At 51.2% G+C, this 26,552-nt stretch overlaps 1 protein-coding gene across 4 annotated transcripts in view; it reads right to left on the bottom strand.

Annotated features, from left to right (window-relative positions):
- Positions 1–805: 805 nt before the first annotated feature.
- Positions 806–26,552, bottom strand: part of Dis3l2 (DIS3 like 3'-5' exoribonuclease 2) — a 506,284-nt gene continuing 480,537 nt past the window's right edge. Inside the window, exons 15-21 of one of the 4 annotated variants that reach the window (XM_008838082.3) lie at positions 6,991–7,174; positions 6,290–6,376; positions 3,961–4,108; positions 3,577–3,707; positions 3,355–3,459; positions 1,764–1,865; positions 806–1,302 (exon numbers count right to left, since the gene is read on the bottom strand). In XM_008838082.3, the coding sequence (XP_008836304.1) occupies positions 1,159–1,302; positions 1,764–1,865; positions 3,355–3,459; positions 3,577–3,707; positions 3,961–4,108; positions 6,290–6,376; positions 6,991–7,174 (901 nt within the window). In that variant the 3' untranslated portion in view covers positions 806–1,158. The other 3 variants (XM_029565940.1, XM_029565941.1, XR_003850358.1) reach the window with 3 other exon arrangements.

The following is a 26,552-nucleotide window of genomic DNA, read 5'->3' as shown; positions in this document are numbered from 1 at the left end:
AGCATCACTGAAGCTGTGCCATCTCCCTGTATTAGTTACCACGAGGAGCCTGTCAGGGGACTCTACAGAATCTTTCTTTGAAGAAAATCATTGTAACCAGATAAGATGAGCCGGTATCCTGATGCCTCAGGGAACAGCGCAGTGGCACAGGGCCTTGGTTCTGTGGTTTTCATTCTAGATTCCAGCAGCTCTTGAAGCTAACTCCTATTCTCCAGTTTGGGGGAAGGCCTGTAGGCCGGGGAGAGGCTTCCCAGTGGTCCATCTCTGGGGCCATGACGGTGGGGTCAGCACCTAGCTCAGGATGCTGGGTAGGTGACTAGGCCAGGTAGGATCTGGAGGGAGGGCTTCCTGGCTTCTGGTAGACCTGGCCTCACTCTGTTCTTATGCTCCCTCCACAAAGCCAGGGCACAGGTTTGAAACTATAGGTACTGACTTAGATCACAGGTGTAGACATGGCTACTCAGCGCTCTGGGCAAAAGCATACATAAGGGGTGCCTGCAGGCCCCAGACCTCCTAGACTCTATGGGCTGGCAGCACAGAGGAAAGGTGGGGAGGGATTACCACTGCCACACTTGCAGGGTGACTGGCAGCTCCCCGCTGTGCATACTAATTACATTTTTAATCAGCCAGAAGGAGGCTGCAGCATCAATCTGCCACACATGGCTCGTGAATCACCCTGGAGCTGGCAGGAAGGTCCTGAGTTGGTGACCCTGGCTCAGCTATGAGGTGGGGCCTAGTCAGGCCCCTTGCTCTGGGTGCACGGAGCACCCTGCTATCAGGCTTCCCCATGGCATCCATACAGACAGCACTTCACACATGATTTTATTCCATGACACTGATTTGCTGACACCCCCCATTTCCTGGGCAGAGGAGGGCAGTGGGTGGCCAGGCAGGAGCAGGGTTGCCTGACCAGGAGGACAGGAACCCTCTCTGCTTAATGAAGTACTGGCCAGGCCTCAGTCTTCCCCCAAGACCCACTCTACCCCCCATAGTTCATTTAAAAACTGAGCTGTGAAAGTAAAACAAAATGAAAAATAAAAATAAAAACAAACCCCTGAGTTGTTAAAAACAAAATTAAAAATCCCCTTTGGTGTCAAAAGGTCCTATTCCTAAAAGCCAGCAGGGTGGGGCAGGTGCAGGCCTGGCTTGGCCTGGTGCTCAGTCCTCAGGTTCCTCATCAGATTCCTCCTTCTCCAGACCCAGGGAGTGCTCAGGGTCCGGCCGCTTCAGGATAGCACTGTACTTGAGGACAGTGGCCTCTGCCTGTAGGACCACATCCACCAGGCTGAAGATGGTGATGACCTGTAGCAGAGACAGGAGGGCACAGGGAAAGTAAGAGCCTGTGGTTAAAGGCCAGCTGGCCACCGAGACCCAATCAATTCTGAGCCATTGTTGCCCATCTGTAAGCAGGAGCCATAGGATCTGGGAAAACCAAGGAGTCAGATGGTACTACGTAGCTGACTGGTATGCAGAGAGCACTCAAGAGGGTCAAGAGAACAGGCTGAGCTGACCTTTGCAGCAAGAAGGGGTATAAGACCCACAGCTTTCATCAGCTTCTTAAAGGACCCTGCAGATTCAGGAACCCCATTTGAGGGGGAGAGGCACAGCTCCTGTCTCTGCCCATAGTGGGTATTATTTGAGAATGTAGGGCATGAAACTCCACAGGGGAGCCTGCAGTGCTGGGAAGAGGCAAGGAGCAGATGAAGACATAGGGGCACATGTGGAAGGTAGGCAGAGGGCAGAGGGACACAGCAGGGGCTGACCTGTTGTGCTGGTTCTTGCTCAGGGTCCTCAGGTTCCCACACGAGAGTGAGCTCTGGCTTCTTTCCCACCTTCTGGAAGTGGTACGATCGCAGGGCTAGTGCCTGGGGGTATATACACCAGAGCTTTAGGCCTTGGACTCTGGATGCCATCTCTGTACCTTCAGCTGTGGAAAGCCCCACTACTTGGTCGTGGCCTTCTGCCCTGGCAGACTGCTAGAGAGAGCTCTGTGCCCTGTTGGTCCCCTGCTGTCTGCTTGACCTGGGCAAGGGCCAGCCCAAACCAGGTTTGTCCCAGTCAGCTTTGGGAGCCCTGCCAGGCCACCTTTGCTTGAAGCAGTACCTGAAGGTGACCCAGGACCAAGGGACAGGCTGGGAGAGGCCAGGGCTCTGGTGATAATTGTGGGTGAGGGACAGGTCTGCCCAGGCCTGGAACTGCCTAAGGTTTGCATTAACTGCTGACAAGGAATCTGACAGTCCATGCTGAGGCAGACCTAGACCCACTGCAGAGCTGACTAGACCTGAACCTCCATCCTGCTCAGTGAACATCACAGGTGCCTGATTGTTTCCAGCGACACTTGGCTCTCTCCCAGTCTACTGTCTTTTATGAATCTTGTCTCTTGCAGTGCAGGGCTCTGCATTGCCCCAAGCACTCTGGGTATATGAAGTTCAAAGCCAGGGACAGAAGCCAGGTAGTGACTTGACTACAGGGCAGCTAGGACCAGGCCCTCTAGCTGGCAGTAGGACAGGCACCAAGAGGACTCTGAATAAACTGTCACCAAAGAAGAAGGCAAGGCACAACGGACCTCTTCCTCCTCTTCAGGTACACAGTGTCCAGAGCAGCGTTGGGTCACCATCTGGTCTTTCCTTCTACATGTTCCTATAAAAACATCCCCAGTCCCCATACTCTGCCATTCTGTACTGGTTATGTTCTGAGTGTCTGGGTCTTTTCTTAAAAAATATTTTATTTATTATTTTTATTTTATGTGTATGAGTGTTACGCCTGCATGTGGGTAAATGCACCCATGTTGTGCAATGCCTGTGGAGGACAGAAGAGGCTGTCGGATCCCCTGGAACTGGAGCTATGGACAGTTAGCTGCCATGTGGGTGCTGGGATTCGAACCCAGGTCCTCTGCAAGAACAGTCTGTGTTCTTAACTGTTGAGCCATCTTTCCAGCCCCAAGTGCCTGGGTCTTTAGGGAGTGCAGGCCTTACCCATGGGCTGGAGTCCTGTCCCAGGAAATCCTATTTGGGTGTCTGTTCAGGGGCCACCAGGCAAGCGTGGGATCAGGGCTGCGAATTATTTCCATAAGCCAAGGCAGCTCACAGCTGAGGGAGGGAATAGTGGGATCCATATAGCTTATGTCCCTTAAGTGTAAATGGGGTCAGGAGGGACTCAGTCTCATCCTACTTTCCATGCTGAGAAACTACTATGAGCTTTTCTGGGCCAGAGACATATGTGAGTCCCCAGAAGGGACGAGATACAGGCAGAGAAAAGGCAGGAAACAGAATGCTAAGTTCCTTGAGAGTACAGTGCTCTGAGGCGGCCTTGGCCAGAGGGTACATGCTTCCCACTCACACCAGGCACACTCACATTGCAGTAGATGCGCTTCTGCACCCCATAGCGCAGCACCAGCACGTCAAAGGCTTGGTTCAGGACGCCCATCACCATGGCTTCCGATTCCAGGGGGCCACTCTCCTGCAGGGACAATGCTTTAGCTATGGCATTCTCCAAGGAAGGGCCTTCACTGATGCTCCTTGAGGGCTCCTGGTGAGTGTATACCCAGGAGGGGAGGGTGACAGGTTGGGCACTCACCTTGACCAGGACAGCAAAGAAGAGGCCGATGCTGAGTTCTTGCACGCGCTTGGAAGCCATGCGGCGGTCATTGCAGTGGTCAGCCTGTTTCTGAAGGGCATCAGGCTCCACATCTGGCTGCTCACTGTAGCCTGGGAAGAGGGTGGTCAGGGTTGCTAATGGGGAGCTGAGGAATTTGTGTGCTGAGGCCAGGGCTCTAGAGCCCATTGTGGTCCCAGACTCACAGTAAGCCCTATCTCAGCCTGTCTCACCTGGGCATAGAGGGACAGTGTTCAGTCTCAGGCTCCTCTGTTCCCTAGGACCCTCATGATCACAGAAGTGTGGTCTCTGGTTACTTACTCTGGGAATGGGTAACCCTTGACTGGCCGGAACTGTGCCCCTTACCCAGAGCAGCAGCCAGGAGGCGGTGCACCATGACGTCAGCGAAGCGGCGGATGGGAGAGGTGAAGTGTGTGTAGAGAGGCACATTGAGGGCATAGTGCCGGAACTGCGCCTGGTCCTGCAGCATCCCGGAGCAGAAGTACAGTGCCATCTGGGGGGAGGGAGGAACTCAGAGCCTGGCTGGGCCTGGTGGATGCTGAGACCCAGAGCCTGGCCAGGGGTAGTGCTGGTACAGACCTGCCCTACAGGCTGCAGGAAGCTCAGCAAAGCCAGACAGGCCCTTGGGGCAAGGGTCATTCTACTTAAGGATCATTCCAATAACTGCCATGGAGGTTAGGTGGTACCCAGGCCCCTTTTCTGCTCAGCACACCATGCCCAGGATGCTGGTCATACCCAGGGTTGCTAGGACTCCATCCGGGAGGACACCACTTGGAAACGCTCAGAGAGCTGTATTTCTGCTGGGTGTGGGGTGCTGGAAACCTTCAGCATGCTTGTGGGACTGACTGATTACCAGGGCAGCTACACAAGGGCTCTTCTTCCCTAAGGTTCCCCAGCTCCTGAGTTTTGCAGAGTGGGTACTTGGGAACTACCCCTCTTTCGGGTAGGTCTGGGCTGCTACACTGGCTCAGGATGATGGAATACATGGAAGCACGTGGCCTTGTTGGCTCAAGATTATGAGTTTTCTTCTGGAGCACAGACAGAAGCTGAAGAGGCTGCAGGTCCCTGACTAGCATGCGAAGATGCCAACTGAAGGAGGAGTGCTGCCCACAGGGCTCCCCAGCCTTTGACTGAGCCAACTTCATCCCCCTGGCCCTGACTTCCCTAGCTGATTGCCACATCTACCCACTGGCTCCACAATACTTCATCCCATACCAGCCATAGGAGGAGTTTGTCAGGCTGCCAGCCTCAGCCTGTGTGTTCCTTGACCACCTGACCCACCTCAGGTGAAACACACAGGTCTAAGAGAGTGGAGCAGAAAGAAGAGCCGCTGACCTGGGCAGAGCCCTGCCACAGCCCCTGAAGTCAGCAGTGCTGCCTGGGAGCATGTTCACTCCCTTACAAGCTGACACCACAGTCCAATGGACAGCCAGCTCTGGTTACTTTGTGTACATCACCCTGGAACTCAGGCTGGGCCTTGGGTTATGTTTGGGGCAAGTCACTGGAGGGTGGGCGTAGCCTCCATGGCAAGCCATGTTCGGTTTTGTTCTCAGTGTGGCTCAGTTCTCCAGACAGGCTGGGGTGAGGAAGAAAAAGGGCCTGGCCATCCTTCTGGTTGATGTAGGTATCTGAGGGTAGGATATGGACAATGGCTTCCCTGCAGGGCCCAGGGCCCAGGGGTCCTTGGGACAGCTCTGGTGTCCTGTTTCACAGCTCACTTGGGAACTGGTACCACTGCCCCTCTTGTGCTTGGTGCTGCTGTGTGCCTGCGCTGTCCTATCTCACAGATACTGGTCACAGATACTGGGTCACTTCTTACAATCAGGATCCTATGAGGAGGCGGCATCCCACAGGGCACATCCCAGGGTCTGCTGTGTCTTTTAGGCTTCTGATGGACAGCGCAGAGTATCCAGCTCCTCTGCTGTGGGCATGGTCCCTCTGTTGAGGTACCATCTGGTGGTGGGGTGGGGATCAGACACCTGGAATGGGTGGCCAGGTCCCTAAAGGCTCTGTTGGCTCTATTCCTAGTAGAGCTAGGAGGTATCAGGAAATAAACCAGCTGTGGCTGGTTGAGGCCACCTGACTCTCATGAAAAGATTGAATCTGCCAAGTGACTGACCCCTGAGAAATGGCCTGTCACTGCCCTGGCAGATGCTGGGGCCCACAGCTGACCCCATTACTACCCTCAGCTACTGCTGACCTGCCAATCCATTGCGATGGCTCCTGTTCCCAGGATGCCTGGACTCTGCAGGGACTGAAGCACATCCTGGAGGGCTGTAACAGGCTGCTAGAGCCAGTCCATCTGTCCACCCCACAGCTTTAACCTGCCTAGGGATATGGGCCCAGGCCCACAGCAGACTGATTCTCCTGGCCAGACTCTGTAGCTGGGCTAAAGGCAGATACTTTTCTCCAACCTAGAGTCCCTAGCAGCCACAGACCAGAGTAGCCCTTGACGGTTGGAGCATGCTGTCCTGCACATACAGGACAGGCTCTTCTGGAGCCCAGTGCCCCTGTAGGTCTCAGGTATGGCTGCAACACACTCCCTTCCTCCCATAGTGCTCCTCTGCTTCTCTCTATCTAGCAGGCTAAGATGGCAGTGGGTTGTGTGCACATGCTTGCAGGCCAGGGCTATGAGTGCTCCTGGGAGTGGGGACAGAGGTGTGGTCCTCCTTACCTGCATGGGCCGGGAGTACATGTTGGTGAGCACCTCTTTCCGAGCCAGTGAGTACTTGTCATCTCCAAATGTTTTGGTCAGGCTTTTCTAGAAGCAAATCCCAGAAACCTATATTAGATGTAGTCAGGTTTGAGGAGAGGCTCAGGATCTATTAGTACCTGGGGAGCTCTGGGGAGAGCAGAAAGGGCTTCCAGGGCCATGGGTCCAGCCTTGTGCTTGAGGACTACCTGCAGGGTGCAGGAGTGATTCATAGCCTGTAAGTGACAATGGGCCTAAGATAGCTTTTCCATGCCTAGCTGGCAGGCCAGATCTCCAACCAGAGGCATCTTTGTCTCCCTCATGCTCCAAGCATGAGGGAGAGGTCTCCTTACTGTGGGTTCTTTAGACCCATAAGGCTTAGCTCCAGGAAGGAGGTGTCTGAAATCACTTCCTCTAAGAAACATTCCTTGCGTCCAGTCAGCCCAGCCCTACACCCAAAGCCTTGAGGACTGGGCCCAACTGAGTTCTGGCTCAAGGGCCTGCCAGCAGCCAATCCTTGAGTAGCCTCCCTTGGCCCACACCTGGTAATGGAGCATGCCCTTAGCCACTGCAGGGCAGATCTGGTTGAAAGGAAAACGATCCTGTAGGACCCATATTTCCAACTTCCAGGCTTTCCTCTCTTTCCAAGCAGGGCTTCCCACTACCTGCCCGCCAGCACTCACATTGAGGGCCCCTGCAGAGCTGACGTCCACTGGCAGCCCCATCTGGTCACAGAACTCCACTAGGTCACTAAGCATCTTCGTCTGTGGCGGGGGGTGCCGGCGTAGCAGGGCCTGCTCTGGGAAGGTGCGGAAGATCTTGTGGGCCACTGCCATGTTGGCCAAGAGCATGAACTCCTCCACAAGCCTGCAGGGGAGGGTTGGTGACTGGAGGGACCCCAGAGACAGAAAACACTGCCCCCTCCCAAGCTCTCTGCCCAACTGGTTCTCTTACAGTGTAAAGAACCTGTGACCCAGTTAAACTTGTTCTTTCTAGCTCTTTCTCTTTCATTGCCCTGCTCAGGCGCTCCCTGAGCCAACTTGTCAACAGTGATTTTCTTCTTTTGGTCTGTTAATGTGTGTGTGTGTGTGTTATCTCTGCTAGCTGGGATTCCTGAGAAGTAGTGACTGAGACTGTCTCGTTTCCAACTGAAGGGGGATGCTCAGGCCTATACCCGGTCCAGAAAAGGTACAGAGTAAAGACCGGCTCTCTGTAAAGCTCACTTTGTTAGAGATCTGGTTCTAGTTTTCCTTCACTTCAGTGTAATTAGAATTACCAGTAAGTATGCATAGATAAAGCTCCAAATGAGAAGGTGAATGTATGTCAAGAACCCAGGAGGGAGAAGCAGGGAATGATGGGAGATGGAGGAAGGGTCTCAAGACCAAGGAGCCAGACCAAGCGGGAGGTGGTATCAACCAGCGCTGAGGTCAGTACCTGTGCCCCAATCCAGGGCAGGGCACATGCTGTTCTCCCCATTCTCCCATGCTCTCTGGGGCTCCCTTGGTGGGATGAAAGGAATGAACATGAAGCCTTTCAGGAAGGGCGTACACATCCAGGTACTATTGCAGCCAGGATGTCCTGTATGGAGAAAGCTTGCTCCCTGGTCAGGTGAGGGCCATTTAAGACATTGCCCATTAGGGAAGATTCTCCCTTCCACCTCTCCCTTAGGGTGCATGTCAACACTGGACTTCTCCCTTGGAGGCAGCTCTGCATGTCTGGCAGTAGCTGGGGGCCTGGAACGAACTCCACCCCTAGAGGTGAGTTGCTTAGACAGGCTCATCATCTGGACAAGCTCTTAGAGGAAAAGGTAGGCATGGTGAAGAAGAACCCTTCCTCTGCCCAGATTGGGCCTGCCATAAAGAAGCTTGCCTCTGCTTTGCCCAGGTGCTTCCCTGAGGAGCCTTTGCCACAGCAAGGGTTAGGGAAGTGCCCCAGCAATGCAGAGCTCACCAGATGGGGCCTAGGCATGCCTGGAACTTCTGTGTTGGGAGATCTCAGCTAGTTCTTCCACTCTACAGGAAACCTAGCTCATGGAATGAGAAACCTTTGTGTTGCCCATTTGTTTGCAGCCACAGTTTTCCAAGTGGCCACCCTGCCTCTTACCTTGTCCTTGTGCCCATTAGTGCCTGCCAAAAACTCTTGTGCCCAAACACCTTCATTGACCACCAAGTCTCCTAAGACACTTTGAATACCAGCTCTACCACATTTTTGTCTTGGGACCCTGAATGAGTCACAAACCTCCTAGAATCCTCCTTCCTGAAAGTCAGAGAGGGCTGATACCAGCACCTGATCATAGGGCTGGTGTGAAGGTAGGTGGAGCGAACAGATGTTTGGGGTTACAGATTGGGCAGGCATATTAACCTCCCAAGACACATTGGTGCTTCCCTTCTTCCCATCCATCACATAAATGGTTACATACCTAATAATCCTCCCTTTCATTTGCTCCCCTTCCATATTCCTTCCCATCCCTACCCTGAAGGTCAGAAGTCTCCGTCTCCCTGGGTCCTTGCTGATCCAGGGCATCCCTGTGTCATGGTTGGTTTCTACACCTTGACCTTGTCAACCCCAGAGAAACCTCATGAGAAGTATCTACCATTTTAGTTTAATTTGTTTATTTTTTGAAACATGGTCTCACTTTGTAGCCCTGGATGGTCTAGAACTTGCTAGTAGACTAGGCTGGCCTTGAGCTCAGAGATCCTCTTGCCTCTGCCTCACAAGTGCTAAATGAATTAGCTGTCCTGGAACTCACTATTTAGACGAGACCAGACTGGTCTCAAACTCACAGGGATCTGCCTGCTTCTGTCTCCCAAGTGCTGGGATCAAAGGTGTGCCACCACACCTGGCCTTGGTTTGCTTTTTTTTTTTTTTTGAGACAGGGTCTCCCTGTAGCTCCAGCTGACCTGAACTCACTATGTAGACCAGGCTGGCCTTGAACTCACAGAGATCTGCCCGCCTCTGCCTTTGGAGTGCTGGGATTAAAGGTGTGCATCACCATGCCTGACTGGTTTGCTTGTTTTTTAAGACAGGTCTTTCAATGTAGCTGAGGCTGGCCTCAAATCCATGATCCTCCCACCTTAGTCTCCAGAGTGCTGGGATGTTCTATTGTCTGCTCCTGGTCAGGCTGATGCTCAAATGCTCAATGCTTAGTAAACTTGACTATTCAACAGACATTATTACTGTGATCCAGGCATGATTCTAGACTTTTCTCTTCATATAGTCCCAGAATCCTGTAGGCCAGAGCACACAGTCTGTTTATTGGGCCAAAAGGGGACACTTGTAACCTCAGGGCTGGGCTTTCGTTGCATTTTATGCGTGAAGCCGGCAGGTGGCAGCAGGGCCCCACAGCAGGGCTGTGAGGATGCCACAGGCCGGCAGGACGAAGGGCTGGCTGGGCCAGGGCCTCTGGATCGGGAATCTTCTATGCCTCAAGGCACAGGTAAAAGAGCCTCCTGGTGTGAGCCAGGGTCCTGCTCCACAGAGCATGAACCTCAAGTTGGGACAAGGATGAGGACATGAGGAGGGGACAGGGGGAGGTCGAGGTCACGGGGCGGGGGTAAGAACTAAGAGACTCCAGGCAAGCTGCTTTCCCAGTGACCATGACCACTACGTATCTTCTCTGGACAGTCCCATAAGTGACCTGAGGCCTAAAGAGAGTAAGTACATGGCTAATCTTGATAACAGTCTAGGGCAGCTCTGGAGGCAGAGGCTGACCTTGGGCAGGCTCCTTGGTATCTGTGGTCTCCACTTCCATCAGCAGCTCTTGTCCTTCCTCTCTCCCTCCTCCTTTCCTTTCCAGCAGCCTGTGAACTCCCCAAGCTAGTCAGCAACATCAAGTATTAAACTCAAACACCACTCTCACCAATCAGAAAGATGGTACAACAGTAAGTCCCCCACTCCCTGGATGCTAGTAAGGGTCATTAGTGATCTAGAACGGGTGCAGGGAAAATTTCCCACACCTTACCCTTAAAATCCTCTCATACCTGCTGGTGGGAGGGGGAAAGAATATGTGAGCACATACCGTATACCACATAGGGCCTGGAGATGCTCTGGTCCTGGAGCCCCCGGAACTCCCCAGGGGAGCTTTGGAGCTGTTAGGCTAAGGCAGGGCCAAGCAGCCAGCCGCCCAAGCTCCTTGTTACTCCAGGGAAGAATGCATGGGAATCCTTACTTTCACCTGGTCAATTCTCATTTTGGCCAGCAGGGGGCTCCTAGAATCTTCCTTCCTAGAATCTGGGACGTGGCAGGAGCAGCTTAGAACCCAAGAACTTTGGGACAGAAAAGAGCCTCCTAGTTCGCAAACTGTGACCCTGTGGCCCAAGGCCCAGGGGTCTCTGGTGGCCTAGTTGCTATTTCTTTTTTAGCTAAAGCTGACTTTGGAGCGGTGGGAGGGGTGGCCTCTGACAAGTGGGCCCCTCCTTCTAATCTGTTCCTTCTTGTGGGGAGAAGGGTAGTGCTGTATACATAGGCTGATGAAAACCTGAGTTGTCCTGGGGCAAATGAGATGGGCTAAAGAAGATGCCACATGCTAGGGTGTGGGAATGGGAAAGAGGCTGAGGGGACACTGGGCTGCTGTGGCCTAGACCTTGCTCCTTAGCCTGGGCACCTGCCCCTCAGTGGTAAGATACCCCCTCCTCCAGCAACAGCATTGCACAGGCATGAGATCACTCAGCCCTGCTGGGGAAGGGGAGCTGGAGCCCAGCAACTGCTTGACAACTGCTCTAAATAGGGGCCCAGGAATGGCCACCAGCCAGGATCACCTTCCAAAACAGCAAGCCAAGCCTTCAGAGACAGGGCCTCAGTCCCAGGCCTGGCATCTGCCGAGCATCTGGAGCCCTGAGCCACTGGGGCCCCACAACTCTGGAGGTCTGGGGTGGGGCTGTGCTGTGACAAAAAGCTGTCAGCCAGGACATCAGGGTAAAAGCTCCTCAGTGCTCACTTGCAGGCCGCCTACCTGTTGCCAGGGACTGCAAGGTCTGGTGAGGGAAGAGGCAGGTGTGAGGTTTCTCATTGCAAGGAACAGCTGGGCAGGGGTTTCTTCTCATGGCAGGGTAAGTAATCCACACACAGGTTCACACTACAAAGATACACTCACTTCACAACACTGAAAAGACAACTTCCATCTGGACGACTTCTCCAAAACTCTACTAATGCCACTTAAAAAGTACCAATACAAACGTACCCGAGATATTAGGGTTTGTTTTACTTTTTAAAAAAATTATAGGCACCCCTCACCTGTAGGAAGTGAGTGTGCAACAGGACTTATGAGAGGGAGCTGCTGGATGTGGCACCCCACCACCTGAGGACTGAACTTGGTCATTTTTTGAAAACATGCTTATATCATTTACTTTTTACATTTTTAAAAGATAGCTATGTAGCTAGGCTGCCTGGGAACTTGTGATCCTCTCGCCTCAGCCTCCTGAGGATTGGGATTACCAGTGTGAATCACCAGGCCTGGGAAGGGTCAGAGAGAGGGTAGGTGAGAAATGGGCTTCTGAAGGCGGTATACTGACCAAGCAGGGATGCAGTATGTAAGTTCCTGCTTAAATAAGTACTACAAATATTCTGGTATAGGTACACCAGCCCAGACCTTGTTTCTCTTGTCTGGGCATTTGCCTTCAGTCACAACTAACCTCTTCCTTGAGCAACAGGTCATGTCTGGGTCAAATGCCCCAACTCTAAGACTTGGGGTAGACTTCTAGAAGCTTCTCCTGCTCTCTCACCATAGCACCATCCTTTGCCCAGATTGTCTTCTTAGCCAGCTGGGTACCTCCTTACTGCTCTGTTGCCTTCTCCTCAAACCTGGTCATGTCCCTCTCACCAGTTGCTACTGTCCTTAGATGTAGGGTGCTCAGACTGTGTCTCTTCTCCCCTGCTCCACCCTACCCAAGCCCTTTTGGCTCTGTCCTTCTGTAGTGCTGTTTCTGCAGCTCAGAGGCTACATGTGCTTGGGCTACCCTTCTCTCACCTCTTTGCCTTGGCTATTGCTCAGTCTGGATGCAGTATGAGGGATTTTCTCTTGGCACCCACTGGTTCCCATCATGGTGCCTGGCCTCCATGACTGTGACCACTCAGCCCTAGGTGATTTCTCCTCCATTTCCCTAGCAGTGCATGCTCCAGTTCCAAAGCAGATCCTCAGCTAGCCTGTACAAAGTTAAGGACTCCCAGGACCAGGCACATGAGGGCCCCTGGAACCAGTGCCCTTTCAGACTGGTCCCCACATGCTGCTGCTGACTCCTTCATACTCACTGCCAGGTATGCTGTCACCTGCTTGTTCCTCTGTAACCCCTCCCTGTCATCTACTGAATGCCACTCTTCTAGTGTACGATTACTTAAAGCAGCCGTGGCTGGCAAGCATCACCCTTCAGAGCCAGCTGTCTCTGTTGGCTCTCTTATTTACCTTTTCTTTTCTTTCTTTCTTTTTTTTTTTTTTTTTTTTTTTTGGTCTTTTTGAGACAGGGTCTCCCTGCAGCCCCAGTTGTCCTGGAACTCACTATGTAGACCAGGCTGGCCTTGAACTCACAGAGATCCGCCTGCCTCTGCCTCCTAAGTGCTGGGATTAAAGGTGTGCACCACCACGCCTGGCTTTATTTACCTTTTCTAGGAATGGCCTCACTCTACCCTGAGTGTCACTTGCTGCCCCTCCTGTGACAGCAACTATGGGCCTGGAATGTTCTTATCTTTCTGGGTGGGGAGAGCCCAATGTAAAAATAGGAAACTCCAAAGTCTCATACTCCCTAAGCCACAATCTGTGCTCTTAGGGCGAGCTGCCTTGATGGCAATCAGAATGCCTCCATGTTTCCCTATGGACTGTGCACTGGAAGGTATACCCACAAACACAGAATTCTGAGAGAAGTCAAGGAGCAAGGAAATGTTTTGGCACACATGTGGAGGTGAAGTGCAAAAAGTACCAGGTAAGTTTGGAAAATAAGGAATTGAGGGCAGAGGACTAAACCCCAGCATCTGGAAATTCCTGGAAGCTAAAAGGCGTCTGAGCAAGGAGGATGCTCCAAAGAAGGATGTGGCAATGGTCAGAAGTGAGGGCCAGAAGTAGGGCCAATTAGGATGAGGGCTGAGGAGCTCATTGCTTGCAAACAGTAGCCAAGGCAGTAAGGAAGCAGCTTGAATATGCAAGGTGTGTGTGCTGGCCACAGGAAGGCAGAGGCTGAGGACAGAGGCAGTGGGAGCATGCAGAAGGGAGCAGGTGAGCTGCAGCCAGCTTCTACCAGGGAAATGCTACAGAGGCAGAGGAGGGATAGGAAAGGCCCCTGGGGCTGACAAGTAGAAGCAAGCCAACAGGACGGTAAGGCTGGGAAGCTGGTCCAGAAAAACAAGGAAAGGTGATGGGTCAGACAATGCTCCATTCAGTTATGGCAAGAGGCAGCATCAGTCAGAAGGAAGAAAGCCAGTGGCCTTGGTACTATTTCCAGAGAAGCTTAAGGTATTCTCAGAGACAGGGGCTCATGATATAAAAGAGCCTGCAGGAAGGCAGTCAGCAGGAGGAAGAAGGAAAGAGTCACTATGTCTCATGTCTCATCCTAGTATGGGTAGGCTCCCAAATTGGTGCTGAGGAAGCCCTGTACAGTGCTACAATTTCTGTTCTACCCATGTTCCTTGCAGGAGGGCTGGTCCACCACAGCTAATGCTCTTCCCTTACAGACCTTAGAGATCGAAGGGCTTATTACTGACATGATGTTGCACTTGTCAGGGGAGGAAGGATTCTTGCCCAGTGTTACAGTCGGTCAGGGTCAGAGAAGCTAGACCTACATTCCTTGGGTCCTTTGTCCATTACTATGCTGAAGGGTAGAGGGGTAATCCCAGAGCACTGTCCTTGGAACTGTTAAGTCCACTGGACAGAGGAGAGAGGAGGGCTATACCTGTCAGGATGATAAAGAGACAGGAACAGGCTCTGGGCAGCTATTGTTCCATCCCCTAGAACTCAGTTTCTTAAGAGAATAGTGAGAGGCTGGTACTAACCTTGGGTCTCTCCTCAGACCCAAGTGTGGTACTGAGGGCAGATCCTGTCCTGACCCACCTCCTTGGGTCTTGCCTTCATACTCTCTATGCCTCAGCACGTGGCCTCTCAACACTACCTTGGCAAGAGAGGTGGGTCTCCAGGATGTCCTACTCTCAGATCCATTTTACCAGCTAACCAGAAGCTCAACCCACTCTTTCCACACATAGGACACTTGCAAAGTGGCTTCAGAAGAGATCTGGAGCTGAGCCAAGGCTGGAGCCTGGGACAGAGCTAAGGGCTGGCTATTACTGAAACCTATTACTGAAATTGCACCTATTTTCAAAGACCAAAGAAGAGCCTCTCTGCCCTCAGCCACCAGGGCACTCATCACAACTCTGTGAGAGTCTCATGCTAATGGAATTAGGCCACTCACAGTGACTGTTCAATTAGCTCTTGGTGAAAACTGCTAACTTGGAAATTTGATAAGAATTGCTCCCAGCCAGTTTCAAATTCATTTCTTCTGAAAACCAAATTTTCCCTACTTGGGCACATCCTTGCTGTGGGCTCCTCAGTAGCCGGGAAGGCAGCTGCTGGGCCTCTTACAAGAGCTGTGCACTGGAGCATGGCTCCTTCTCCACAGTTGGGCAGCCCAAGGTAGGGAGGCAGCAGCCACACTCACAGGGGACCTGCTGCTCTCTTCGAGGCCCCAAATTGAGTGTAGTGTGGTGGAAAACTGTAAGGGAATTGGGCGTGATGGGAAGTCAGTGGTCCGATCAGCACTAAATCCAGGGCTGCTGGGGGCGGGAAACTTTAAGGGATCTTTGTTGCAGTTCCCTTTGAGGCCAGGCCAGGGTGGAGATGGTGGCTAGGGAGCTGGAAAGTGGAGGACTGGAGAGGGAGCTGCAGGCCAAGTGACAGGGGTGGTGTGTGGCGGGGAGGAGGGGGGAACCTCAGGGGCTGCAGGAGCAGACTGACATAGTGCCCACCATGACTGGGCCGTAGGGTCACCCCATGTCACAGTGAGGGTCTCTCGTTGACCTCTCTCCTCCTAGGCTCCCAGCAACCTGCTGAACGTTTTGGACATTCCCATGAAACCACAGGGAAATGAATGGGGCCCAGTTCACAGGCATGGAAAACCCCAGAGGAGCAGGCCTCTGGAGCCAGACATAACAGGCCCTGTGGGTAAGGCCAGAGCCAGGTTTCCTAGTCTGTGGGGCTAAATCTACTCCAGGCCTTTCTATAGGTTCAACAGGCGGGGCCCTGCTGCAGCAAGGCACGTTTGAACTGTGTTTTTCTAGTTCAAAAGTTAGTCTCTAGAGGCTAGGCGTCCAAGTGCAGCCTCTGGCCCTGCCAAAGAGAGAGGCCCAGTGGCTGCGGTAGGGAGGGGGAAGGGGTTGCTCCCAGCTGGTTGACAGTACCGAAAGCCCTTTGTCAGCATAAAGCTAGCCATGAAGCCTTACTCTTCCCTAGGCTCAGCTCTGCGCACAGAAGCACGGGGCAGGCCTGCACGTGGGCAGCAGCTCTGCCCCTAAGCAGAACCAGGTGGCAGTTTGTGCCTTGTGGCCTTGCAGTGCAGGGTAATTAGGCCTTGCTGGCTCCTTTATGGTGCTGACACATACGCCTTTCTCCAGTTCCAATGGAACTGGAACCACTGACCAGAGGGGGTGTGGCCAAGGCACACAGAGGCACACCACCTCAGGGAGTCACTGCAGTGCCCCCAGTAACTTTGCAGCTTTGCACAGACTCCTGGCCAGGCCCAGGGCTCCCTCTAATGCCCGGCAGTCGAGGCTGGCTCTGTAGACCAGGATTAAGAACAGAGCTTGGATGAGCACAGGGGAACCAACAGGATCACTGCTGACTTTGGGAGGGATCAACTTTGGTTTTAAAACTACCATTTGAACAGTAAGACGTTCAAGGGAGAAGAGTGTTCTAGAATACACAGAGTCTCTCTTACATACACATACACAACTACAAGAGACGGCTGAATAAAGAGGAGATATGCACCCCTGGGAACTCAGGCTGCCCTGCTTTAGCAAGTGAGAGCATGCTTTGCTCACCTCTAAGGAAATGCTCTTGCCCATGGCTTCTGGAGAGTAGGCCCCATTCTCCAAGGCTACCCCAGTCACTTGGCCACTAGTGGTGGGAAAAAAACCAAGAATGCAGCCAGGCTCTATGCATGCTTTGTCATTTGCCACTCAACAACCCTTTCCCAGGAAGGGAGTGTAGGTCTTCATGTACACAGAGGGAAACTGAGTCTCAGAGGCCACAGAGGGTGACTGCGTAGTTCCCCTGCCAGCTTGTGTTAGGGCCCAGATCTGGACCACCCAGACCTGCAGCTGTGGCCACACCAGGGTTGCTGGAGTTTGGGTGTCTATACTAAGTGGGAGGAGGCATGGAAATAGGTGACTGCCCTTGAACAGCCCTGCACAGGGCTGTTTTTGGTCCACAAAGTCCAAATGCTCTCAGGAGCCTCTACTCCTTAAAGGTCTCTACCCCCAAACTCCTCCGTCCTCCCCTTACACCAGGTAGGCTCATGTCTTAGCTTACCTAGGCAGCCCATCCCCATAGCAACTTGGAAGCAGACCACAGCTGGATTTGTGCAGTGGGGCCACCCCTGCATGTTTGGGAGATGACCTATGTTCCTGTTAGCTCCATCCAATAGTGAGGACCCTTCAGAAGAGCAGGTGATATCTGTCTGGGCCACACAAGATCAGGCCCACAGAGTCTGTGGGAGCAGAGGAGCAGGCTGGCTGGCTGTATCATGGCATAGGGACATTGTCAGGGCTGTCTGAGCTGTTAAGCCACCTGGGGAATGGCCCAAGACACTGTCTACAGGCTCCAGTCTTTAGAGGACACCAGGGAGGGTATCCTCACTTTTACAACCTCTCTATGGCCTTGTTGGCATAGAAGGCTGTAAACCATTGTTCCACTATGAATGTGGGGAAAGGCTAAGCTCCCTGGGAACAATAGCACTTGTGAAACCTTTAGGGAAACATCAGCCTTTCGTTCTCACGGTAGGCCCAAGGCGCAGCTGAAGACCATCCTGGAGTCAAACTTAGTACTTTAAACTCATAGCTGTGGAGTGAGGCTTTCTGCATCCCTGCCCCCCTGCCAGGAAGGAGCATATGCATGGTCAGATCCCTTCACAGATCTGCTGTTCTTACTTAGCCCCTCTCTCATACAGCTGTCGGAGTTTGGGGTCTTCACCTGCCTGCTCATGAATTATTTACTGTCCTGCCCTGCCCATTTCCTTCTGGCCCAGTCACAGCTGCCCAACACTAACCTGGCTGCCTCAGAAAGCTCTACTGTCTCATTTCTCAGTGCCTAGAATAGTGCCTGGGACATAGGCATCCACTAAATACTTGGAAAAAAAAAAAAAAAAGACAGAGTCTCCAAATGCAGGCCTGGGCGGCGCGCAACTTGCTACAGTTCCAAAATAGGGTGGTTTTAAAACCATCGCGGCTGGGGCTACAGGTAGAAGGCATCCACTAAATACTTGGAAAAAAAAAAAAAAAAAAGGACAGAGTCTCACAATGCAGCTCTGGCTGGCCTGCAACTTGCTACACTTCATAGATAGGCTGGTTTCAAAACCATGGCAATCCTCTTGCCTTAGTTTCCTGAGCACTGGGGTTATGGGTGTGTACCAACAAGCCTTAAACAATTGTCAGTGGTTGTTTATTTGCTTTGCTTATGCAGGACTAAGACCTTACATTTCTACATGTGTTATATTATTTTCACTTAAGATGACCCCAAGACCCTCAAGACAGTAGAGCAGTAGAGGGGGAGAACAGTAACACCCCATGGTGTGACAAGTGCCTGGAGGTGCAGCCAGGGCCCCTGAGCTGCCACTGGAGCTGCAAGATGCTAGCAGGAGTCAGAAGCGGCTCTGGGTGTCTCTGGATAGGCCTGCTATCAGGTGCTGTGCCAACCTCAGCCTACCCAGATCTCTTAACAGCATAATTATCATTGTTCATGTGAGCAAAAGGAGGCTCAAAGTGGCATGAGTGTCTAAAACTCAAAAAGTATAGGTCCTGACCATTGCTTTGTCCTTAGGTGGTCCCATGTCACTCCCTAGAATCCCCATGAAAATGAAGAGGACGCAACAGAGTTTACTAGCCCCTGACAAAAGCTCCACTGCAAGTGGGGACTTAATATGGGCACCTCTGAGGCCATGCTGGCAGCTCAGAAATGGGCACTTGTGGTGATTAGCTGGGTCACGACCTTCCTTCTTTTTCTTCCTGATTGGTAAGGGACCTTAATGAGGGCCAGTTCTGACCTGGTTCACCACCTGCATGCCCAGCAGCCTCCAGAGATAGATCCTATTCTCCGTCCCTATGTCTAAGGTGGGCTACACTGGACAAACACATGGGGCCATATTTGGGCCTAGTTGGATGGAAATTTAATTTGCAAACCCTTGCTTTATCTCTGTCTTTCATCTGCTGAATGGTGGAAACAGAGCAGAAATATGACTTAGCCCCCTGCCACCAGTTCCCAGTGTGAGGCTGCTCCCTCTATTTGTCTTCCAGGCTTTGGCCCTTTTGTTGTGTGAGAGATGCCCCTGGGATGAGCCCAGTTTAGAGTGCTTGCTTATATTGCTCTTGTTCTCCCTATCTCTAGCTAGAGGCGCAAGATGTGGTCTGTATCAGCTGTGGCCCCTCTTTCTTTTTTGAGACAGTGTCTCTTCAGGAGCCCAGGTTGGCCTTGAAATTAATTTGTGCCCCGCCCCCGACCCCCTGCCTCTGCTTCCCAAAGGCTGGGATTACAAGTGTACATCATGACGCCTAGCTGGATTTTTCTTTCATTTCTTTCCCTCAGTCTACGGAAAGGCGCTGACCTTTGGGTAGAGGAGAAGGGCAAGGCTGCCACAGAGCACAGAAACATAAGAGAGAGTTGGCATGACCCTCACATCTTGGTCTGAACACCTGCCCCGGGAGGTGCTGGGACCCATAGGACACTTCACACAACCCCTTTCCATTCAGTGGAAACAAGACAGTGTTTGCCTGCCAAGCTCTGACTGGGTAAGAACCTCAGGTACTCTTCATACGTTCCTAGTTAGTTCCACTGTCATAGAAGCCTTGAAGGATCCCATAGGTCAGTATCTGGCACAGTCCTGACCAGATCAGGGTCCTTGGAGGGGCTTTGCTCAGAAGGAATCTGGCCAGCACAGTGGCTTCCTTGGCCCCTGCATGCCTTGCTGGCCTTCCTCTGACCTTGGCCCAGCTCCCTGACTAGCCACAAGGAAATGGGACTTCTGCTTCCCAGGGCTTTCTTGGGGCCTCCTTGGATGACAGTTATCCAAGACTCTTGCATTCCTCATGCCTTCTGCTTACCAGGCCCATAGCCACTTTTTCAGCTCTCAGAGTTTTCCAGGGTTCTGAATGGGCACTTTCCTTCCTGGCTCCCTGTTCTATGGACTCATTATAGCTCTGAATTCATCTGGAATCTCTTTTCCTTCCCTTCCCTTTCCCTGACCAGTTTCCCTGCAGATCCCAAGCTTTGGGAAGGAAGGTGGGGAAATCTCAGGCCTTGCTCCTCTTGGGATTCTAAAGCCCGGGTGTATGGTGGTGCAGATAAAATGTCCAGGGACCAAATGAGCCATGTCTCTGACATGGTTTGCTTGGTGCTTCACAGAAAAAAAACTCAGTGAAAAGCAATGCCTACTTTTGAAGGATGAAAGCCGAGCTCTCTGGGAGTACGGGATGGGGGAGAGGTTCTCATACCTTCTTCTCAGCTTATGTGCTGGACAACAGGCACTTGAACTTGGCAGACAGAATCTGAGACAGCTTCTGCTGGCCTGATGGGACTCACTAAATTTGCACTGATTTAATTTTCACTTGTCCGTAGACAGTTATTACTCACCCAAACAGGGTGACTGTGTTAACTAAGACTCTTTTGTGGGTGACCTGATAAATGAGTGCTCTTGTCCAAGGGCAGTTGCTCTACTGTAAACACGGAACCCAGCAGATTAAAAAAGCCTCTCCCTGCCTGGGCTGTTTCCAATGAGCTAACACTTGTCTTATCACCCACTGGGATGTGGTCTGTTGAGTCTGGCAGAGCTCATTAGCTATGTGACTTTAAAAATATTGACCCATGGTTTTATGAACTGGGTTCAGAGTGCTTTAAATGGATGTGTTCCCATCCAGAGCATTCTGGGCTTCCCCAACATGAGCCTGGACTGCCCCAGACATGCATGCACAAGTGGCCCCCCTTCCTACACAGGCAGTATTAAGGCACCTGCTCAGTCCTCTCCATGCCAGCATATAGAACCTTATCTTGACGCATGCTCATAGTGCATTGGCCTTCTTTTAGGTCCCAGGGTCCTAAATGAGTGCTCCAACTGAGAGAAGTGTCCTGGGTCAAGTGTCCCTGGGAGCCTGTTTCCTACCTTTGCCACCCTGCTTGGTTTGATATGAAATGTCCCCACAGGTTCGTATGTTGAAGGCTTGGTCCCTAGCTGGTGGCATTGTTTTGGAAGACAGAGCTTTTAAGAGGAATCAGGCCTCTCTCTCTCTCCCTCTCTCTCTCCCTCCCTCCCTCCCTCCTCTTCTCCCTCCCTCCTTCCATTTCTCCCTCCCTCTGTTCTTTTGCACATTCTAGGGGCTATACCTTGTTCCTGGATCCTTCCCCATCACTTTCTCTGTTTCCTGCCACAGTTGAGTGAGCTGTGCACTCCTCCACCTCATGCTCCCATTTTACTATTCAGCTTCTCCTCAGGCCCGCCATCGTGCTGTCAGCTGACCACGGACTGAAACCTCTGAAACCACAAGCCCAATCTACTTCCCTATTATGCTCTTTTTCTCATCTGCCATGAATGTTCCTCTACATGCCTACCTTCCTCAATGTGCTCTGGACCTTTCCCATCTCCACGTTCTGCACCGTGTTTGGCACTAGCAGGTGTCCACTAAAGTTTGCTGGACAAGCAAAGGAAGAGTTTCATGGGGTTAGAAAACACATAACAACTAGTCTGCCAGTTTGTGAGGGCCATAGGAAGACTTTCCCAGGGTTCTTCTTTAAACTCATTCCAGGGCACTCTGTAGGGAGGGGTAATTTTTCTAAGTTTGGCAGTGGGAAAAGAGCTATCTGGTATGTAATACAATCTGCATATAGGAGCTTCACAAAGATTCCTGCAGCTCTCTGGCTATAGGCTGGCTCTACTGGGGCTCTGACCAATACTGGCTTGGCTTCCATGGTGGCCTAGCCTGGCCTAAATAGGCTGGATCTGTAAGAAGGATGGTGGCAGGCAGGGTGATTATCTCTTTGTGAATGGCAGCTTTGTTTCCTAAAGGCCCAGTAGGAGGCAGCAGGTTTCTGGTCTCCTTAAACTAAATGGACAAAGGAAGGGAGCTGCCATCTCCACAGGGCCTGTGTAACCTCAGGTGGCCTACTTCATTAAGTGTCTTGTCTCCCTCTGATGTTATTCCAGTGAAGACTAGATGAGCTAGATGGCATAAAGTTAGGGGCTACCACACTGTTAACCTATAAATATCATTAGTGTCACAGGATGGCTATCCCTTATTTGAAATGCTGGCTTTAGAAATGCTTCGGATTTCACTACTTTTTTTATATTTGGGAGTATTTTCATAGATTTTACCGGTTGAGCATCCCTAATGCAAAAATATAAAAGCTGAAATGCAAAAATATAAAAGCTGAAATGCTCTAAAATCTAAAGCCTGAAGCCCATAGGGTATTGGACTTTCAGATGAGGGATCCTCAGTCTGTGTTATGAAATGAAAACCTGCACACTAAGTGAAGGTGGCAAGTCTGACAATATTGAAAAACCAAGGAATGTTAAGGATATAGAACATGAGGGGCTAAGGAAACCCTGTCTGTGCCAGGAGATATCCACTGGACACGTGCTGAGCATCTCCAGTGTACCACAGTATGCTTGCAGCCAGGAAAGACTATTCTTGCTGTTGGGCACAAGGAGTCAGATCACTTGCTCATCACCTTCTACCAGAACATCATCAACACCACAAGCTGGCTCTTTCCTCAGCAGCCCCTGGCTGGGCCTACATCCTATTCCTAGCACTGGGAACCAGACTCCTCAGAGGAGTCTCCTCAGCAAATCCTTTTCGTATACAATCTCCACTTTTACTCACAAAAGCATTCACATTCCTTCACAAGAACACAGGCCATTTTGGGTCACATAGGCAAAGGCAAGAACCTGCCTCTTAGGGTACCCAGCAGGGCCCTGGTAGTTCTAAGACTAAAGGTTACAGTCATAATGTGAGAGTGAAGTTTGATGATATCAGTGCTGAAATAATGCTATGAGAAAAGTCTGAGGGAGTGAAAAGGGCATTGCGCTTCATGAGCAGAACAGCGATGAATGGCAACGGTGCCTTCCTAGAACATCCCTACACAAAAGATGGTGACAACCTGTCTGGGTAACTGAAGGCTAGAGGACACCTACTGAGTTTAAAGTGGAGGGCAGTTCTTCCAGGTTTCAGGGGAGGAAAAACTTCCTGGGGTGGGATATGGAACTGTACCACATAGTTCAGTCCATTCAGCTTAGAGGGCAGATATGGAACACAAACACACTGAGTCTCATAGATTTGAAATGTGGTGCAGAACTAGAAGGTGAACCTCAAACAAGGCTCTGGGCAGCACTACGTTATGTGCCAGTGTGGCACAGGCACTCTGCTGTGTGGGGTACCTAGGGCAGTTTTGGCTCTGACCCACAGCCTTCCCACACCTGGAACAGTAATTCTAACACTTGCCTCATCTCCCTAAGGATTCTACACCCTGGCAAAGTCTTGTGTTCATAGCAGGCTGGAGGACCTAGGCTTCTAGACAGTGGTAGAGAAATGACAACTAGCCTATTAGGCCAAAGACAAATGCATACAGGGCAGGGCCTCAGTAAAATCAAATGAAAACCCATGGCCCTATGGGGACATTTACTGTAGGGGCAAATGGATCTGTAGAGTGCAGCAGACCTAAAAGGAAGCATTTTTATCTGGGTCTGGTAGTGCAGGCCTGTAATCTTAGTTACTTGGCAGGGTAATTCAGGAGGATCCCAAGGTCAAGGACTGTCTGGGCTGTTTCCAGGCCAGTTTGGGAAATTTGGCAAGACACTTTCTCAAAATGAAAAATGAAAAAGAGCTGAGGATGTAGCTCTGTGGTAAAGAACTTGCCTAGCCTGCGTGAGGCCCTGGGTTCAATCTTCAATACTGTAAAAACAAAACAGAACAAAAGACTTCAGACAATTTTATAAGATAATGTAAACATTTGAATAATCCTCACTGTAGAAAAAGCTATGTTATATTTAGTTGACACCATTAAAAGGATAGTATATACATTAAAGAACAAGATTTTGATGCTACAAAGATGAAGACCTCTTCCAGGTGAAAACATGGGTGTATAGCATAATTCTATCTCTGTCATTCTAGAGAGCTCAAACACTAACACTTCTGTATAAGGACCACAGCTAGCCTACACTATACTAGACACCCAGAGAAGATGCCTAGTCTGTCCTGTATGAAGAAGTTGGGGACAGAAAAGACACAGACATGTTACAGCTCTTGAGACAGGCACTCTAGCAGGGTGAATGTGGCACCTCTACTCTGAGGCCTGACTCCTGAATCATGGACCCGCTACACAGTTTTCAGGTCCATGGTGGTGAGGGCATAGTCCCTGCACTCAGGGCTAGGCCATATCTACCCACTCAGGCCAGTCCTCCTCAATGTGGTACTGACGCCCACCAGTCATCCAGGGCCTTGGTCACCTTTTACCTTGGATCCTGGCACAGTGACACTGGGGTTGGTGTGGGTTGTGTGAGGACGGCACGAAGGTGGCTCCAAGTCAATGGGGAGATTTGTGTTTTGTACCTCAGCCAGGTCTTGCCAATTGGCATTGTAAAGCCACTGCCTAAGTGGGCTATTTCCTCTCACTTAACTCAGCAGGCACGCTTGACTCATTCTGTGATGTCCCTTCCCAGCCGGGTACCTGCCACAGGAAGATGTACCCTCAGAGCAGTCAACATGTCCCATCCCCTTTTAATAAGCCAGGCAGCAGCTAAGTGGTTTATAGATAGCCTTTGTCTGTCATCAAGCAGCAATTCCTTAGGGCTTTGGAGGCTTCTTGCCCAACCACCAAGAAAAAGCCACAATGCCCCAGAGAGCCAGGGAGTGGCAGCGACGACAAACCAGAAACACTTCCCTACTGAGAGCACAGCCAAATGCTGTGAGGGCCAAGCACGTTCTGGTTGCCTGCCAGGCAGCTGCTGGAGGTGATGGCCATGGGCACCTTTCTTCAAGCTCAGCTCCAACCTGCAGTCCTGCAGCCTGTTTCCTATAGGGCTAACTGTTGGAGGTCAAGCCTTAAGTGTACCCCTGCCCTAGTTTGAAACAACCAGGTGGCCTTGTAAAAACATGTTTTTCTTGCCCTGATTTTTTTCTACATTTTACTTCCTTATCTTGTGAAACCACCAGGGCTCATGACTGTAGTAGAAATTCCCCAGCAGGGCCTTGCCGCCTTCCACTCCCCCCGCCTTCTCTCCACCCTTTACCTTCCCCCACCCTCTGCTTTACTATATTAACACTGTGTGATTGCTCAATAAAAGAGACTTGATCAGAATACTGTCTTGTCTCCATTTCTTCGTGCCCCCTGCCTATTCATTCCTCCAGGTTCAGTCTCGGTGCCCCACGCTGTTGCTCCGCGGGTTGGGGCATCTTGGACTCCTGATTCTCCTTTTTCCACCTCCCAAGTGCTATGACAATAGGTGTATCCCATCATGCCCAGCCTGCATGTAGTCTTGAAGACTCCACGAAGTCTTTCCAGAAAGAATATTAGATATCATACTTGACACTAGGGTCTCCAAAAGGGAGATATGGAGTGGCAGTTTCCAGCCTTAAGGATGGGGCTTGGAGGCTGGCATTGTCATTCTGCCTGCTTTGTTTTCTTTTGTTTGCAAGGGCGATTCTCAGACAGCATGGGCAACTCTTTGGATTCTCAGGGACAATTTCTTCAGGGACTCAAGGAGTCCCTCAGAGCTCAAGGGATTAAGATTTCAGGAAAAGATCTTAAACAATTTTTCTCCTTTATTTATGATACATGCCCTTGGTTCCCCCTGGAAGGGACAATCGACCAAAAAAGATGGAAAAGAGTAGGCGATGCACTTCAGGATTATTATCGGACCTTTGGACCTGAGAAGGTTCCCGTAACTGCCTTTTCTTATTGGAACCTTATCCGAGAAATCCTTGAGACCCATACCTTAGACCCAGATATTCGGGAAATCATTAAAAGCGGAGAGGAAGTCCTCAAGGACAGAGCACGCGTAACAACGCCACGCGAGGAACTGCCCCCCGGGAGTGAGAGCCCCCCCGTGAGAGCACAGCCAAATGCTGTGAGGGCCAAGCACGTTCTGGTTGCCTGCCAGGCAGCTGCTGGAGGTGATGGCCATGGGCACCTTTCTTCAAGCTCAGCTCCAACCTGCAGTCCTGCAGCCTGTTTCCTATAGGGCTAACTGTTGGAGGTCAAGCCTTAAGTGTACCCCTGCCCTAGTTTGAAACAACCAGGTGGCCTTGTAAAAACATGTTTTTCTTGCCCTGATTTTTTTCTACATTTTACTTCCTTATCTTGTGAAACCACCAGGGCTCATGACTGTAGTAGAAATTCCCCAGCAGGGCCTTGCCGCCTTCCACTCCCCCCACCTTCTCTCCACCCTTTACCTTCCCCCACCCTCCGCTTTACTATATTAACACTGTGTGATTGCTCAATAAAAGAGACTTGATCAGAATACTGTCTTGTCTCCATTTCTTCGTGCCCCCTGCCTATTCATTCCTCCAGGTTCAGTCTCGGTGCCCCACGCTGTTGCTCCGCGGGTTGGGGCATCTTGGACTCCTGATTCTCCTTTTTCCACCTCCCAAGTGCTATGACAATAGGTGTATCCCATCATGCCCAGCCTGCATGTAGTCTTGAAGACTCCACGAAGTCTTTCCAGAAAGAATATTAGATATCATACTTGACACTAGGGTCTCCAAAAGGGAGATATGGAGTGGCAGTTTCCAGCCTTAAGGATGGGGCTTGGAGGCTGGCATTGTCATTCTGCCTGCTTTGTTTTCTTTTGTTTAATAATGTTACTCTTATAGTCAGGCTCTCACAATGTAGTCCTGGCTGTCCTAGAACTCCCTATGTAGATCAGGTTAGCCTCAAATTCACAGAGAATCCACCTACTTCTCAAGTGCAGAGAGCAAAGGTGTGCACCAACCATGCCCTGCCCTATTTCACTATTTTTTTTAATTATTGTATTTGTGTGTGTGTGTGTGTGTGTGTGTGTGTGTGTGTGTGTGTGTG

The sequence above is a fragment of the Nannospalax galili genome, unplaced genomic scaffold, assembly GCF_000622305.1.
Source record: "Nannospalax galili isolate Female #2095 unplaced genomic scaffold, S.galili_v1.0 scaffold1138, whole genome shotgun sequence".
Taxonomy (NCBI): Eukaryota; Metazoa; Chordata; class Mammalia; order Rodentia; family Spalacidae; genus Nannospalax; species Nannospalax galili.
The sequence above is the reverse complement of the archived record's forward strand: the minus strand, read 5'-3'. Positions and strand labels throughout refer to the sequence as shown.